The 12,856-nt window shown below is 45.7% G+C and overlaps 1 protein-coding gene across 1 annotated transcript; it reads left to right on the top strand.

Annotated features, from left to right (window-relative positions):
- The first annotated feature begins 1,063 nt into the window (after positions 1-1,063).
- LOC131591544 (protein Mis18-alpha-like) lies at positions 1,064-12,535 on the top strand. The gene is made up of 7 exons (XM_058862356.1): positions 1,064-1,119; positions 7,040-7,413; positions 7,503-7,569; positions 8,216-8,338; positions 10,204-10,297; positions 11,022-11,359; positions 12,158-12,535. The coding sequence occupies exons 1-6, from the start codon at positions 1,064-1,066 to the stop codon at positions 11,100-11,102; spliced, it is 795 nt and encodes a 264-aa protein (XP_058718339.1). The 3' UTR covers positions 11,103-11,359; positions 12,158-12,535.
- Positions 12,536-12,856: the final 321 nt, after the last annotated feature.

Below are 12,856 nucleotides of genomic sequence, written 5' to 3'. Positions count from 1 at the left end.
AGCCTTCTGTCATCAAAGAGCTCTAGCAAACAGGTCAATGGTTTGGAGCAGCTTCTGTAACCAGAGAAAATATGCTACTCATTTTCCCAAAGTAGAAGAATAATTGAGAGATCAAATCTTTTATATACTCATGGTCCTACTTATTCTCCTCTCATACAACTGAGTCACTGGGAATGTTCAAGGCCATGTTGAGCAAGGCTTGGAGTAACCTGATCTAACCCCATGGCATGGGGCTGGAACAAGGTGGTCTCTGAGGTCCCTTTCTACCCAATCCATTCTGTGAATGTATGATAAATGAAGTATTTGAAGATGACCCTAATATTTTTGCTTCACACATCCTTTATTCTTGTTATTGAGAAGACAATCTAGTTGAAAGAAGCAGCTCACCAAGGTGAATTGTGAATTGTGCTGTTCATGTAAATGCTGGAGTGAAGCTAATACTCTAGATCAGGAAATGACTCTGATTTTGGACATGATGGGAAGAGTAATGCAGCATGGATAGAAGCTCAGCAAACTGTGTCTTGTTCACTGTTCATTAGATAAGGTCATGATCAGAAGCTTCTTTGAATCTGGGAAGAGATGCAGAAGGAAAGAAGAATGCAGGAAATGTTCGATGGAGTGCCTATGCCATAGTTGGCAAGTTTTTCCTGTTCAGGAATAAGAACTTGCAGACCTGTAACAAAACTTTAGACTGGACTTATTCTTGCTTATATTTAGACTTCTGTGATGTCCAAATATGTATTGGTTTGCATGGCAAGGTTTTGGTAGTAGGGAGGCTACAGGAGTGGCTTCTTTGAGAAGCTGCTGGAAGCTTCCCCCATGTCTGGCAGAGACAATGCCATCTGGCTCCAGGATGACACTGGCCAAGCCTAATACCTCCAGCCTTGCTAGTAACATGTCTGGGATAACACATTTAAGAAGGAAAAGTCAGAAGCAATTTCAGCCCGAGAAGTTAAGACTGAGAATATGTGAGAGAAATAGCTCTGAAGACTCCAAAGTCAGCTAAGAAGGAGGGGGAGGAGGTGTTTCAGGTACTGGAGCTGAGATTTTCCTGCAGCCTATGATGCAGCCCATAGTGAAGCAGGCTGTCCTCCTGGAGCACACGGAGCTCTGCAGGAGGTAAGCAGAAATCCACCCACAGCCTGTGGAAGAGCCCCGTGTTGGAGCAGGTCCTGGAAGGACCTGTGGGCCTGAGGAGAGAAGAGTAGGTTCCTGGTAAGACTTGTGACCTCACAGGGGACCCACTTTAGAGCAGGTCCTGAAGGACTGACCCCAGAGAAGGCACCTCACACTGGAACAGCTCATGAAGAACCACAGCCCATTAGAAGGACCCATGCTGGAGAAATTAATGGAGAACTGTCTCCTGTAGGAGGGATCTCATGCTGCAGCAGCACAAGGACTCCTCTTCCTGAGGGGGAAGCAGTGGCATGAACTGACCTCCATTCTTATCTTCTTGCACTGCTGGTGGGGAGGAGGGAGAGAATGGGGAATAAAGTAAATACTGGGAAGGAGAAAGGGATGTGGGAAAGGTGTTTTAAAGATTTGTTTTACTTTTCATTATCCTACTCTGACATTGGTAATAAATTCAATTAATTTCTCTCTTTTTTCCCTGTGATGGTAATCAGTCAGTGATGTCTCCCTGTCCTTATCTCAGCTCATGAGCCTTTTTGTATTTTATCCAGCTGAGGAGGGAAGCGATTGATAAAGAGGCTTTGGTGGGCACCTGCCATCCAGCCAGGGTCCACCCAGCACAGTATTATTCTGAATACACTATCTGGGCTTTCACTGAAGGGAAGATTTAGTAAGGAGATTTACTAAGTACTGTCATTTGACTGTGAGAGAGTGAGTGATCATGTTTAGAGCAGCCACCAACAGTTTTCTAGGCAGGCTCATGCTCCAGGCCCTACTGGCATGTGCACATCTGCAGTCTTAGAGCTTCTGCAAGGAAACACAACCTGGTGGTTGGAGAACTGTCAGGTGAAAAGGGAAGATTTCCATGACCCTTAGTATTTAACTTGTCTGACAGTGCCCCAGGAAAGCTGAGACCCTTGTGCCTGACGAGTCTGTCAGCATCCTGTTACAGGGACCCTTTGTTGAGCAGTCCTGGATTGGAGGAAAGTTTGACTGATTTTCAGGGAATAGGCCAACAGCACAAGGGAGACCTCTCAGCAGGTCTTCCCACTTTATGACTCTTCAGTGGGACTTCCTATATGAGTGTGTGACCTGCTGCTGGCAACTGCTAGCATCCGTGAAGGAGTCACTCTTTGGAATTTTATGGAACAGATTATGGAATTATATTCTTTATAAATATAAAATTGTGACAGGTTAAGTTTCAGGGATTGTTGATGATGGTATCTGTCGGTGCCAATCTGTGTATTTTTGACTGCAAAAACTTATTCAAAGCAATATACCGACAAGCTGAGGTCGCCAACAGAACTATTCAACAGGCAGAGTGCATTTCTAACCCAACAGGCCTTCCTAAGGGACAGAAGATAGATTCAGCCCATTGAATGCTCCCAGCAGTTATGATGGAGCCTTCCCTAACTTTTTCTCCATTCTTGGCTTACTTTTTTACTATTTCTTTACATTTAGGTGAAGCTTGAGTGACACTAGTCATGCATATATTTGCTACTGATTGGTGTAAAATTCTCTCATTTCACCTCTAAAGATACAGTAAAAAAAATATAGAGTTCATGCCCAGTGAGAGGTGGTTGTACCTTGGAGGCAGATAACGTTGGGATGGAGGTGTGCATTAATATTACAATTAAGCTATAATGAACCACGTTCATCCAAGAAAAGCAATTTTGCCACAGTTGATGGCTTGGCAACAAGACATCTCCTCTCTCACAGCTGCTATGCAGTTAATCAGCTTCAAAGTACCATCAAATTGCTGCCCTGCAAGGATTTCAGCAGAGCCTGGTGTTGGAAGTTGGGTGTCCTTCCTTTTGTTCCTTCACACCTATGGAATTTTTGCCCATTAGTTGAAGGGAAACCTGACTGCTGGTACTTGAGAAACACGAAGAGTTCAGCTGGGCCCAGGGGGGAAGGGGGGCAGGGGAGGGGAGGGCAGGGGCAGCTGGGGGCTGGCTGCTTTCTTCAGCTAGAGAGCAAGACACTCTCTTGGAGCTGTTGGGGCTTGAAGAAGGAAATTCGCCATAACCCAGACGGAGCTGCTTCTTTTGCTTCTTTTTCGTCTGTGGGCCCCCTTCTCCCCCTGTTCTGCCGGGACATGGCAGTGCCAGGCACCGCCGCAGAGCTGCTGCTCCACCTCAGCCACCATCCCAGGATCTCAGCTCATCCCTGCTGTTCCACCTCAATCACCATCCCAGGATCTCAGCTCATCCCTGCTGTTCCACCTCATCCACCATCCCGGGATCTCTGCTCATTCCTGCTGTTCCACCAGCCCAGGATCTCAGCTCATCCCTGCTGTTCCACCTCAATCACCATCCCGGGATCTCAGCTCATCCCTGCTGTTCCACCAGCCCAGGATCTCAGCTCATCCCTGCTGTTCCACCTCATCCACCAGCCCGGGATCTCAGCTCATCCCTGCTGTTCCACCTCAATCACCATCCCGGGATCTCAGCTCATCCCTGCTGTTCCAGCTGAGTGTTCCTCAGAGCCCTGCAGGAGCACTGGCACTGACTGCCAACCCGAGGGGGTTTGTGTAGCAAAGCCTCTCCTCCATCCCTTCCCGTCTCAGCCGAGAAAGCTGTCACGGGCTCCCTGGTTCTGTTTTGTTGTTAATGCTGTAGTTATTATTGTTTGCCTTGTTATACATACTAGTAAAGAACTGTTATTCCTACCCCCATATTTTTACCTGAGAGCCTCTTGATTTCAAAATTATAATCATTCGGAGGGAGGGGGTTTATGTTTTTCATTCCAAAGGAGGCTCCTGCCCTCCCTAGCAGACACCTGTATTCCAAACTGAGACATCCATTTTATCCTATGTATTGAGAGGGATTCTGACTTTGCTTTGCATGGCTTTTTTGCTTTTTTTTTTTTTTTTTTTTTTTTTTTTCCCAAAGCTGGAGCAACGCCAAATTTAAACAAGGAGCTCCTTGTCTTACTGCTATCCCTACCCAGAGTACTGTTTTCTGAGTCAGGCATTACAACCTGCAGCAGATCATGGGTCAGGAATGCCACATCACTTCAGCACCCACTGCAGTCAGCGGCTGTGACCTGTGCCAGGGCTCAGCTCCAGACACAGTTCATGGGGCTGCAGGTGCTGAGCTCTGCCAGCCCCCAGCCGTGGGAGATTGTCACAGCATTGTCACAGTACAGCTGGCCTGGACTGGTGTGGTGGTTTCACATTGATTGACATTTGGGCAAAGTAAACCTGACCATAACACAAATCCGATTCGGCCAGCCCCATTCAAGATAAGAAGCAAGTACACCACTGGCAAGGAAGCTGGGCAGAGAGAGAGATCTCAGCCAATGGCTCTATAGCCCGGGAGATTTGAATTGGGTATATTTATGTCTTGATTTTTTTAAAATCCTGGTGCAACTGACCACAAAGAATAGGATAAAATGTCTGTTTTTTAAAATTATAACAGCAGTACACTACGAGAGAGGGAGTACTGGTGGAAGAATGCAACTGGACCTTAATTGTAATTCATGCCCTGGGGCTGTTGGAAAAAGCACTTCTCACAAAACCAGGCAGTCACTGAGGAAGTGACTGCATTCTGCAGTTACTGGAGTCACAGTGGGAGGGAAAACTCACACAGAGGAAGGTCCCTCATTTGGGAAATTCAAGAATATGCAGGAGTGGGAAGAAGATTCTTTGGGTGGTGCAGGGTTAGGGTAATCATGAAAATCTACCATTCTCCCCTGAGCAGCGACTGACGCATACTAGGTCAAGGTCTTCATAAACTCAGATGTCATATGCCGTTAATAGTTGTTTCTGTGAACAAAGTACATAAAAAAAGGAAACTATGTTGTTTAAATACTTTTACTGGTGTTTTATTTTATTATACAAAGCCACATTTCTTTAAAGGTTTAACATATATGTGTGTACTCTTTATTTAAGTGTAATATTTAGAGTTCTTCATCCGTTTTGATGTGCATGAATGATGTGCATGTCATCCTGGAAAATGTTATAGGACTGAACACAAATATGGGGTTTCACTGTGTGGAAGGACATACTGAGCAGCCCTTCTTCAGAAGGAAAAGTCTCTTTACCAGTGCAGTGGGATTCAGTCCACCCAGTGTCTGTTTGCTCCCTAAAAACTGCACAAGTCATTGTGAGCATGGTGCAAAGGAATAGAAGGAGTCAGATAGTTCTTGTGGCTTTGCTTCAGTAGGATTTCCCAAACCATTCCATGATTCTGTGATTAATGATAGTTTGCAGAATGGGAACGACTGTTCTTTAGAGATTTTTTTTCCCAACACGTACAGAAACATTTTAAGGAATGGTAAGAGGAATAAGAACCATTAGTCATAGTTTTCTACAGACCCGGATAATGAAAAGATGGTCGAGACACTATTACAAAATTATTATTCCATATATGCAAATACGAGAAGGACTGAAGGGGTTTGAGATGGTTATAAGAAAATGCATGCTTAAATACACCCAAACAGGTCCTTGATTTCCTATTCCGTGTACCCATGCCTTAAACACTAATTAAATGCTTTAAAACTTGGCATTTTTGGTCTGCTGAGCATTTGTAAAGAATCAACAACAGTGAGGAAAATAAAGAAAGTAATGAAAGTATTGTAAAAGGGCAAACCTCCATTCATCACACATTCCCATAAGGCTGTAACACACAAGATAGTCTCCAGGAGCTCCCATCACAATTGCTGTGTTCAGCAATTAGGACAAATGAGAACTAGAATAATTTCCAGCAGCATTTTAGATTGTTAAAATCGAATAAAGGATGATGAACAAGTATATACACAAAATGCAATTTAAACAGTCACATTCAATCTGTCAAGGACACAGTGAAAAAGAATAACAGTATAGAACAATCAAAATATGTATGGAAGCAAATCAAAATATTCAGGATTCATATGGCAAAAGAAAACAGCTGTTTCTTTACTAAAAAGAAATAGACTATTAAGGCCTGGGTTTATTTTAAAGAAAAGTTATTTGAATGAAACACAAATTCTCTGCAACATAAGGAGTGGGAATGTATGTATAATCAGAGAGGCAGGCAACGATCTTCACTTAGGAAGACCAGATGCAGGGACTGTATAAAAAAGGGAACCTCCTCAGCGAAGGCGCACGCCGTGTGCAGGACACTTAATAGGAAGTGTCCTCCGGCTTGCCCCCAGCTGGGTTTTTGGTTGCTTTACTGGTTGCTGAATTAATAAAAATTGGCTTTCATTAATTATTATATAAATTGTCCCTTCTATTTCGTCACGACAATTTATAACATTGACGGACACTCATGTTACTCCTCAGCGTGCTTTCAAGTGAGATGGGTGTCCCGTAACCCAGGGACAGGGTAGACAAAGTGCCAGCTGGGTCACAAACCCTTCTCTCAGAGCAACGCACTGTTCCCGGGAGCTCCTGAGCGCAGCTGGGCTGAAAAACATTTCTGAATGGATCTGAATGGAAAGGGCCGGGGTGTGGAGGGGCCGCACCAGGAGTGGCTGAGGGCATTTGGCCTGATCAGCCTGGAGGAGACTGAGGGAAGAGCTCACGGGGGCTGCAGCTCCTCCCGAGAGGCAGCTCCGGTCCCTGTTCCCTGGACAGGGACAGCACCCAGGGAAGGGCTGGAGCTCTGCCAGGGGGTGTTCATGTCGGAGATCAGGGAAAGGTTCTTCCCCACAGGGTGCTGGCACTGCCCAGGCTCCCCAGGGAATGGGCCCAGCGCCGAGGCTGCCGGAGCTCCGTGAGCCTTTGGACAGCGCTCCAGGGACGCAGGGCTGGGGTTGTTGGGGGGCCTGGGCAGGGCCAGGGGCTGCACTGGATGATCCTTGTGGGTCCCTGCCGCCTCAGGAGGCTCTCTGAATTAGGCGTGACTTGATAAAACGCTTCATATGAAAAGGATGGACTGGAATAACCACACCCTTTGCATTGATTCCACGACCTTACGAGCTCGAAACGCCCTCGACACGCGGCGGCGCCTCCGGGGCCGGCCCTCGACGGGGCGGGCGGGCCCCAGGAGCAGTTCCGGGGCGGTCCCGTCGTCACTGCCGCTTCCTCGGCGGGCGATTCGAAGGTGGTGTCGGGGGCCGCTGCCGGTCCCTCGTCAGGCAGGCGGGACACGATGGAGCTGTGCCCGGAGCTGGAGAACTCGCTGTCGCTGCTGGAGCCGGGCGGCGGCCGGCCCGAGCAGCAGCAGCGAGAGCGGCGGGCGGGCGCGGCCCCCATGCCCATGGTGTTCATGTGCTCCGGCTGCAGGCGGCCCGTGGGCGACACCTCGAGCTGGGTGGTCAATGACGAGGAGAGCGGCTGCATCCTGCTGCGTAGTGAGTGCCAGCCCTGCCACCCCGGCGCGTCCCCGCGGTCACTGCCGCCATCCCTCCCTCCTTCCCTCCCTCCCTCCCTCCCGCTGCAGGTGCGGCCGGCAGCGTCGCCGTGGACCCGGAGCGGAAGGTCTCCAAACTCCCCGGCGAGTGCGGATGGTGAGCGCCGGTGCTGGCTGGGCACAGTCCCGGGGGAGTCGGGGGTTCCCGGGAAAGGCGCTGAGGACAAGGCCGGTAAAGGGCCCGGAGTGCTCGTGTGCCCCCGAGAGCCCCTGGAACTCTTCTTTGGGGTGGAATGTGCAAGCGGCTTATAGCCTAAGGGAGAGGGATTTCTCACAAGGACGTGTCGTGACAGACAAGGGGAATGGCCTTAGGATGAAGGAAGGCGGGTTTAGATGAAATATCAGGAAGAAATCCTTCCCTGTGAGGGTGCAGAGGTCCTGGCACAGGTTGCCCAGAGAAGCTGTGGCTGCCCCTGGATCCCTGGCAGTGTCCAAGGCCGGGTTGAACAGGGTTTGGAGGACCCTGGGACAGTGGGAGGTGTTCCCGCCTATGGCAGGGGGTGGAATGGGATGAGCTTTAAGGTCCCTTCCACAATTTAGTGATTCTCATGGTCTTGCTGAGGTCAGTCAGCCTGAGGGGTTGTTGCAAACTCAGGCGGAAAGATGAATGCTTGTAATTTACACTGCACAAAGCAAGAATGAATGCTTTAAAAAATTGTAATGCATGATTATTTTTAGAAAATGGATGGAGAGAGGTGCTTCCTTTTATTTTCTTCTGAAGAAATTATATTTCTTACTTACAGCGTGGTAGAAACCTTGTTCTGCTCTGGCTGCTCGAGGACGCTTGGCAGCATCTACAGGTGCACCCCAAGGCATCTCGACTACAAAAGAGATTTGTTTTGTTTCAGTGTCGACTCTATTGAAAGGTAAATGCAGAATGTTTATGGATCAGCCTGCCAGCTTCACTTCATGTGCCAGGCATCGCACTCAGGCTGCTCCTGTTATATCTCTCAAAGTCTAGAGGTAGTTTTTTTCTGCTGCTCTGTCCCAGAGTGGTTTTCTGTATTGCTGCTGTTGTTATCATAGTGTTCACTTGTGAGGAAAATCACCTGTGTAAGGCAAATCCTAGGAAAAAAAGGCAAAGCAAAACAAAACAAACAGGTCTGCCTTTTGTATGAGAAATTGCATTCCAGCCAAGAAAATATCACCGGGTCCAGGGCACAGGAGGATTCCTTCTCATTTGATCGGAAGAGCAGAGAAACCAAGTTCCAAGTAGGCCTGGAACTTGGAGTTAGCAGTTAGTTAGTTAGGAGTCAGCATTATCAGCAGGAAGTGTGGCCAGAGGGGCTCGGGCAGAACTTGGCGTGGCTCTGACCTGTACTGGCCACATCTGCTCTGTCCCTGCTAAGGTGGGCGAAGGCAAATCTGAGAACTGAGTCTGTGCTTGAGACTCTCACTCAGCTGTCTTTAAATCTGCCTAGAAAATGAAAGCGTGCTTGGGTTTAGTTGGCTTATAGCACTTTAAAGTGGTCTTAAAGTATTCTTCAGTAACTATATCCTGAATTAAGGCCCCATGCCAGAGTTCTTTTATGCAAGCTTTGTTCTAATAGACAGTGATTGTTCATCTGGGCTAGTTTTAATGTCTCTTTTTTTTTAATGTCTTCTGTCTTTTTTTGAAGTTCCCATTCATTTTGCTGTATTGCTGTGAATGTTCACCTTTGCACTCTGTGTAACTTTTCTTTAAAAACTCTTTTTTCTGTTTCTCTGTTTCTGCTGTATCACTTCTGTATTTTTCCGTCTTCCCAGATTTCTCAGCCTCCTTTGGACTGAATTCTTTTGGGATCCTCCCTCGTGGGGAGCCCTGCTTATCTCAGTTCTTGTGATTTGAAGAAAATTCTCGAGCTCGTTAGAATCTTATTTCTCGTGTTTATTAAAAGGTAATCACAAAACTTGACAGGTCTCTCCAGGCTGGCTGCACAAGGTTAATCTTTGCAATCTGGTACATTTCTTTCTTCTGATGGTACAAACAAGGCCTTGTGGCACACTTCGTGTCTGATGCACAAAATGGCCCCGAAATAGGCAGTTCTTTTATCTTTATACCTATTTTTACCCAATTAACAACAGACGTATATTATTTTTCTTAATGACCCAATGACCCATCACCTCTGTGTTGCACTGTGACATTCTCTATCCAATCACTTACTACTACCCAAAAACCTCTATGAGAAGAAGATGAAGAAGAAAGAAGAAGGGACAAGAGACAGCACCGTAAATCCTCCATCTCGTCTCCTGTTCTCTAAACTAACTTTTTCACCCAGTGATTTAAGAAAACTCTCTAATCTACACACACCTTTAGCTTTTTTCATCTAACTTTAACATTTGTTTTCATGTATCACCATGAAAACATGCTCATGAATTTCATATTATATGAAATTTGGTGTTTTTCTGGATCTTATAACTAAGTATCAGAAACAAGGACACACACTCTGGATTCCAGACTCCAACACTCTAGACAGTGGTTTTGGAGTTTTTTTCTTCATTCCACAGCTATGATACTTCGTTTTTTCCATGGTAGTAAAATTCTCTAAAGCACTAACCTGGTTGCAGCCTATAGCACTTGCTTGGAGAGTAATGCTGCTTCTCCCAGCCAGCACTGCAGTGTTCTCGGTGTCTGTGCAATTTTTCACTGTATCCTGTAGCCCCAGAATCCATGGCTGTCTCTCAGGGTTCTGGAGGAGTGCCATGTTTGGATTTTTGTGGGAAGTGCATGATCTGAACTGTGGCATCTCAGCTATATTTTAGGAAGCCCAGAGAAGCAAGCTGATCTTCACGAGGAACCGCTTACTCTTGAAAGTCGAGCTGTCTTGCAAGAGGTGCTGCAAAAGGTGAGATTTAACCTTATAGCATTCTTTGTTTAAATTACCTCTGTAAAACCTTAATATGCTTCAACAGTTTCTGCAGAACAGCTTATTTCGCCCATAGCAATTCAGTGCATTGTAACATGTCCTGGACTGCTTCATGTCACTGGTGTCTTGTGTTACACAAGATTTTCAGTAACTTTTCCTTCAATTTTCATGGTAATTAGCATTTTCTGTTTATCAACCACAACATTAGGTTCCTATTTATGTCTCAGTAATTTGATATATTGTTTCTAGCTTGTTCTGATTCACTTCTCCACATCTTCAGTTCACTTTTAGTCATGTTTCTTCTGCCTTTTATGGAAATGGACTAAATGCTTTTGCTGCAATTTTGTCTTGAAATACTACATCATAAATCAGGTTGATGTTTTGCTCTTCTAAAATCTAGTGACTGCAGGTTGGAAGAGTTGGGACAAAATAGGGTAAGGAAGTTGACTGTGGAAGCTGAAGGTTGTCCAGCAAACGCTGAGTGTGTGACTTTGATGCTTACCAAGTCTGGCAAAAGTTACTGTGTGGACAGTGAATGTTAGAGCTGGGTAAGCTTTCACAGAATGAAAGTAGCAGGGAAAGAATCATATGAAAAGAATTGGTGATGTGAGATCAGATTTGAGCCCTTTCTGACGTCCACACATGCTCTTTGTGTTGTCAAATTCTGTGTGTAACCAAGTGCCTTTCCCTGGTTCTTTTGCAGGTAGATATGATACTGAATGCTCTGGAGACAAGACTGACCACGATTGAGTCCCGTGTGGCTACTCTGCACAGGCAGGTCTGAGAGGAAATACATCTTGAACTGTGGGAGAAAGACGAACGTGAAACTTGGCTCTGTAATCCTCTGGGATCTGTGGGAACATTTCAAAGGCTGTGAGAGAGCTGAAAGCCGTGGGTGGCCTGTCCTGGGGGGAGCAGTGCTGACCGAGGCTGTGTCCCAGCCAAGGAGATCCTCTTCTGTCCCTGAAGATGATACACCAGGGGTTTTCTTCTTAATAAAGTCTTCTGACCAGTCCTGTAGACTTGTGGTTTAATAGAAAGGTTTGTTTAAATTTTTGTCTCTGAAACCAAAGCATTTATCTCCTGCCTTCCCTGCTATTCAGTATCTACTAAACTGGGTATGCATTTTCCTAAGCAAATCAAAAACCTCCCTGTGATTCTGTAATTTCCAAAAGAACAGCATGAAGTCACTTTTCTTTTTCTTGTCTCCATAGCTTTAGCTCGATTTGTGCTCAAAGACAGGAATGACTCAATAACTGTATGTGGTGAATTGTTAGTTTGGTGGGTGCTTGTTGCAAGGTCAGGGCTAAAATATGTAAGAAAAGGCTTTTTTTTGCACCGGTGTTGAAGGTCAGTTGTTTTACAGCTCCAAAGGGAGGAAACTAAATCAGGCTGATGGCGACACTCCTTTAAGCAAGGCTTGCTATATATTTGAGCAATTAATTCAGGAGTTCTGTTGTGTTAATGCTGGTATTTCAGTTGTGTTTGGTTTTCTGGGCATTTGACTAATTGTCAGTGTTTCTCATACAGTATGAGTGTTCCACCTAGTGTTTTTCAATAAAAGCAAGCAGTTGTGGTATAAAGCAAGAATAATCTCCAAAAGTGGTTCAGGTTTTGGTTTTGTTTTTTTTTTCCTTTGTTACCCAACACTACTTGGCTTTACTACTGTGAGCTTTAAAAAGTTTTCTCCAAAAACTCTGAATTAATTTCCTCATTCTACCTCATTGGTAGGCACTGCTTCTCTTGGAAAAGCTTCTGCCCTCCACCTTCACTGCCCTGTTTTGAAGTAGTGCTCCAGTTCAGCCTGTTGTGATGGGTCTTACATCCTTTTCTGTACAGGTAACTGAAACATTTTGTTATTGACAGACCTGCCAGAGGAGCTTCCATTACTGCAGTGTCATTTGTGGGGCAGTTTCTGCTCTAACAAGTTTTTGAATGCTGCTTAAGAGCAATAGACCTCATTCTGGATGTCTGAAGGTGAGAGAAGAGATGGTTGCATCCCGGGAGCCTGATTTTGGAATGTTTTATGGAATTGGCTGAGTAGCTTTTACTTCTGGGGTTTCTGTAGTCTGTCCATGGCAGGTCCAGCCTGTGCTTCAACTTGGAGCCCTCAGCCCACAGGGAAACGAACCTTTGGGGAAGTTCTTACAGCTCTGCTTAATGATTTATGAATTATGCTGATTTTCTGGAAGTAGGCTGTCCGTTCCGACCCATTTTCTTCTCTCTTCCTGAAGACTGTACCTGCTGAAAGGCTGAGGTGAGACCAAGATATCTGACTGTGTCTTCCTGAGGCTGAAGCCTCAGTGTTTACAGTCACTGATGAAATAGTGGAAGATGCTAAAGACTGCAAACTTTGGGATTTTAGCCTTGAATCCCCAGATTCTCTCTGCAGTTGTGCCCTGTATATCTCTTAAAAGAGTTTCTGGGTTTAGAAAGGTTTTTACATTCTGCAATATTTATCTATAACTCAATTAAAAAGAATCCTACTATATCAATATGGAGTTAATGACTTTGTTGGAGTTGGTTAATTAAAGCAAA

The sequence above is a fragment of the Poecile atricapillus genome, chromosome W, assembly GCF_030490865.1.
Source record: "Poecile atricapillus isolate bPoeAtr1 chromosome W, bPoeAtr1.hap1, whole genome shotgun sequence".
NCBI lineage: Eukaryota > Metazoa > Chordata > Aves > Passeriformes > Paridae > Poecile > Poecile atricapillus.
This window is presented reverse-complemented; position numbering and strand designations above follow the sequence as displayed.